The 3,700-nt window shown below is 30.6% G+C and overlaps 1 protein-coding gene across 1 annotated transcript; it reads right to left on the minus strand.

Annotated features, from left to right (window-relative positions):
- Positions 1-237: 237 nt before the first annotated feature.
- Positions 238-1,817, minus strand: LOC146898219 (uncharacterized). The gene is made up of 2 exons (XM_085738534.1): positions 1,623-1,817; positions 238-853 (listed from the first exon to the last, which is right to left on the minus strand). Exons 1-2 carry the CDS (start codon positions 1,732-1,734, stop codon positions 426-428), a joined length of 540 nt encoding a protein of 179 aa, XP_085594660.1. The 5' UTR covers positions 1,735-1,817; the 3' UTR covers positions 238-425.
- Positions 1,818-3,700: the final 1,883 nt, after the last annotated feature.

A 3,700-nucleotide genomic window follows, 5' to 3' on the forward strand; every position in this document is an offset into this window, starting at 1 on the left:
TCATGCACCGGTAGGAGAGATCCTCTTACGTGCTTTTTTTGTTTTCAGTAAAACGGATATAGTTATCTGTGTAAAAAAGAACCATTTCTACTTTCTTCTTTTTTAAAATGTTATAGACGCATCTTTGAACTTTGTTAATGACTAATTTCTTTTGTGAATTGTGATTGGTCACTCCAATTTTACTGAGTTTCTTTCTCAACCACATTATAGATATTCAGAGAATACATCAATGACAAATTGGCAAACTGAGAACTTTATTAAGGTGAAAAGCATTAACTAATACACAAGATAAGTTTCCTCCAAATAAAAAATTACACAAGATAAGTAGGATAATTTATGCAAACACAATTAAGATATAGCTAGGTGTAGCTATTTATGTGAAAAGGCTTTTAGGAATGAAACTTATCTTTCCAAGCATGATAATCTTAATGGATTGGCTTTACAATGGGAACTACCTTTGGAATAGGCTTGTAAATTGGAATTACCTTTGGAATTGGCTTGTAAATTGGAACAGGCTTGTAAATTGGAATAACCTTTGGAATAGGCTTGTAAATTGGAACAGGCTTGTAAATTGGAATTACCTTTGGAATAGGCTTGTAAATGGGAATTGGTTTGTGGATAGGCTTATAGATTGGAACGTATTTTGGTATAGGTTTGTAAATTGGAATGTCTTTGTGAATAGGTTTATAAAATGGAATTGGTTTCTTGAATATTGGTTTTTGGTGAAAATATCCTTTGAGTTTGTGTTTTAGATGAAAAAATCCTTTGAATTTTTCTTCTTCATTATGTCCTTCTAGGTTTGTCTTTGTTGCCTCTTCATTTGCAAGCTTCCCATCTGTGTTCACTTGGTTTCCTGCACAAGAAATGCAAAATTGCTCAAGTTATAAACTCTAGGTTCCTAGCTCAATGACCAAGTTTATGTTTGTTTTGTTTTTGTAACAATCTTATTTGTGCGAAATATCTATCAACTTTTCTATGACTAATTTCTAATAGGAAATTTGACTGATTATTGAGTTTATAATTTTTTTCATTCACAATGCTCGATTTATTTAAGAGATCCGAGTTCAATTCTTCTTGAACCAACGTAGTGCCTGTGTGTGTATTGGTTTGAATGTATACTATTAATTCGTTTCTTAATTTACAAATAATTTAGTTTTTAATAAAAGGAGAATTACAATAAAAGAAATATCACCTTCAAATAAAATTTTATTCAAAATTTTCTGCTCAATACAAAAACTATATGTTTTCACTTTTAATTAAACATGCTTTTAAAATTAAATTTTATTTTACGTTACTATCATCATAATCACACAAGGAAAAAGTGAAGTTAAAAAAAGACCATTTAAACATGACTTTAAGGAGCTAAACTTTTTCATCAAACATACTACTACCAACAAACAATATTTTATGAACAATGATATTTTCAATTTCAAGTCATTTTTAACACCATAAATTTCTCTCTCTTTTTTACCAATTAAGGGAAATATAAATGTACTATACCAAGAGTAAACAAAAATAACCCAGTCTATGAATATGTACTACTACTACTACTATATATATTCTGTACATATATTGTACATTTATATGTCATCAATATCAAAATGAATATTGTACTCACAAACCTGAAGGATCATTTCTTGCTACAACAGAAGTAGCATAACAAAAGGTGACAAGGAGCAACAAAGGAACCCAGAAGGCCAAAAGTGGCCTTTGCAAATTGGAAGCTTTTCTCATAATTGAGAAATTCAACAAGGCCACAAAAGAAGAGTGGTTAAGAAGTGAAAGGTGAAAAGAGAAATTGTTTGAAGACTTAGCTTGAGTTACAAGTGTCACAAAACTTGCATTATTTATACTATAAGCTAGGTAGGGTTTAATTAATAGTACATAGTGACTTACATCAGTATTACTTTTTGTGATTGAATATATTCCTAGGTTATTGGTGGTTGGAAGAGGTTAATTGTGTTTAGCACCGTTTTGGTGGCTGATGGTTGTAACCATTATCTTTCCATTAATGGAGCCTCCAAAGTTAGGTGTTTCTTTTCTTTTTGGGTAGTAGAATATTGCTGAGAATTTCTTCCCACAAATTTAAGTCACTTTATAAAGAATTAATTAACAAACAGAATTAATTTGAACTTTCAAGAAAGAAAAAAAAAGTTAATTTTACATTAGAAAGGAATGGAAACCCCTAATATGGTTGTCCTCATTTTTAAGGAATATTATTATAAATTTTTACAAAATTATCTTTTATTAATGATATATATGAAGAAAAAAATTATGGGATTCTATGTCTTTGACCTATGACTATGAGGGTTCAACCCATAATTTATTTGGCAAGAATTCGGGAGTCAAGTGCAAATAGAGAGGAATATTACCGTCCTCAATGAAAAGTTACATAAGAAAAAGATAGAGTAATGAATGTTTTTGAAGCAAGATAGAGTAATAATAGAAAAATAGGTTAGAACAACTTATACTAGAACCGTGGTAATGTTGTGTCAAACTAATTAGGTAGGAAAGGTTCAAATCTAGTTCGAAATGGATTCAAGAATTTTGATTAGTTGGAACAATCTCATATACTACAAATATACTTATAAAATGCCTAAAAATATAGTAGTACTTATAAAAATATATTTGTGTATAAGTGATAAATAATGGCATCAATGTCATTAAACAAAAATTTAAAGATTACAAAAATATATCATGATACATTTAAAAATTTGAAGACACCTTAACATTTACATATTCTCTACATATTTTTCTTGTCTAAAAAATAAAAAAGAACTATCAAAATGCCTATTTTATCTCTGTACATAACCAAATAATCATTCTACAATTTATCTTCTTACATATTTATTTCTTCATAATACTGTTCGACTAAAAATGACTTATTAGTTATTACAACATAAGTATAGTGGGGGCAGCTGCCCCACTTAGTGGTACCAAACCATTTTGTCTTGTATGATATCATGAACTCTAAGGCCGGACCCTAGGGGTGCAAGCAGCGCTATAGCACCGGGCTTTCCCAGGGTATAGGCCTCAAACAAAAAATTATAGCCCAGTATCCCAACTAAAAAAAAAAAAAGGTACTCTCTCTGATACATACCAATGCGCGTTCCATTCCTCTCACCAACGCGCATATATACGGTACCTTGTATTTATCTTTTAAAAAATTTAAATAGAACATTGTTCTTTAAAAAAAAAAAATACATCTTTATTTTATTACGGGCCTCATTTCACTTCCAGAACCGAGCCTCCAGATTCGTAGGAACGGCCCTGATGAACTCTAACCATAATACGTATAGTAACTAAATATATCTTAACTTTGACAATGAAATGCACGCATGTTGAAGAAGTACTGCCACTGATATTACCTAAAGACAAAAGAGTGAAAGAGACACACACCCTACAAAAAACTTCATGATTGCAAATTCCCAGTAGTCGTCTATTTTCTTTAATGATCTTTTCATTCGTATGTTTTTATTTTCTTCTATATTTTGGACAATGCAAAACGAGAGTTGGAAAGTAAGAGAAGTAAATCTAAGTCTGAAATGTTGGGATTCTGATACCAAAGAGAGATAGATGGGGAGAGTTTACATTGGAACTGGATTCCATGTAGTTAGTTACCGCGACATTGTAATGGACTTCAGTGGTCCTATTTTGAATCAATAGTAAATATTGTGTAGTATTTTATGCAGGTGTAATT

This window comes from Medicago sativa, chromosome 8, assembly GCF_051527215.1.
Source record: "Medicago sativa cultivar Bolivia chromosome 8, Bolivia_mono, whole genome shotgun sequence".
NCBI classification, from domain to species: domain Eukaryota; kingdom Viridiplantae; phylum Streptophyta; class Magnoliopsida; order Fabales; family Fabaceae; genus Medicago; species Medicago sativa.

Excerpts from the sequence above, each read along its gene's own strand:
- LOC146898219 (XM_085738534.1), bottom strand. The coding sequence starts at position 1,734 with ATGAGAAAAGCTTCCAATTTGCAAAGGCCACTTTTGGCCTTCTGGGTT. Across the intron at positions 854-1,622 it reads AGCAAGAAATGATCCTTCAG|GAAACCAAGTGAACACAGAT; the intron begins GTTTGTGAGTAC and ends TTTCTTGTGCAG.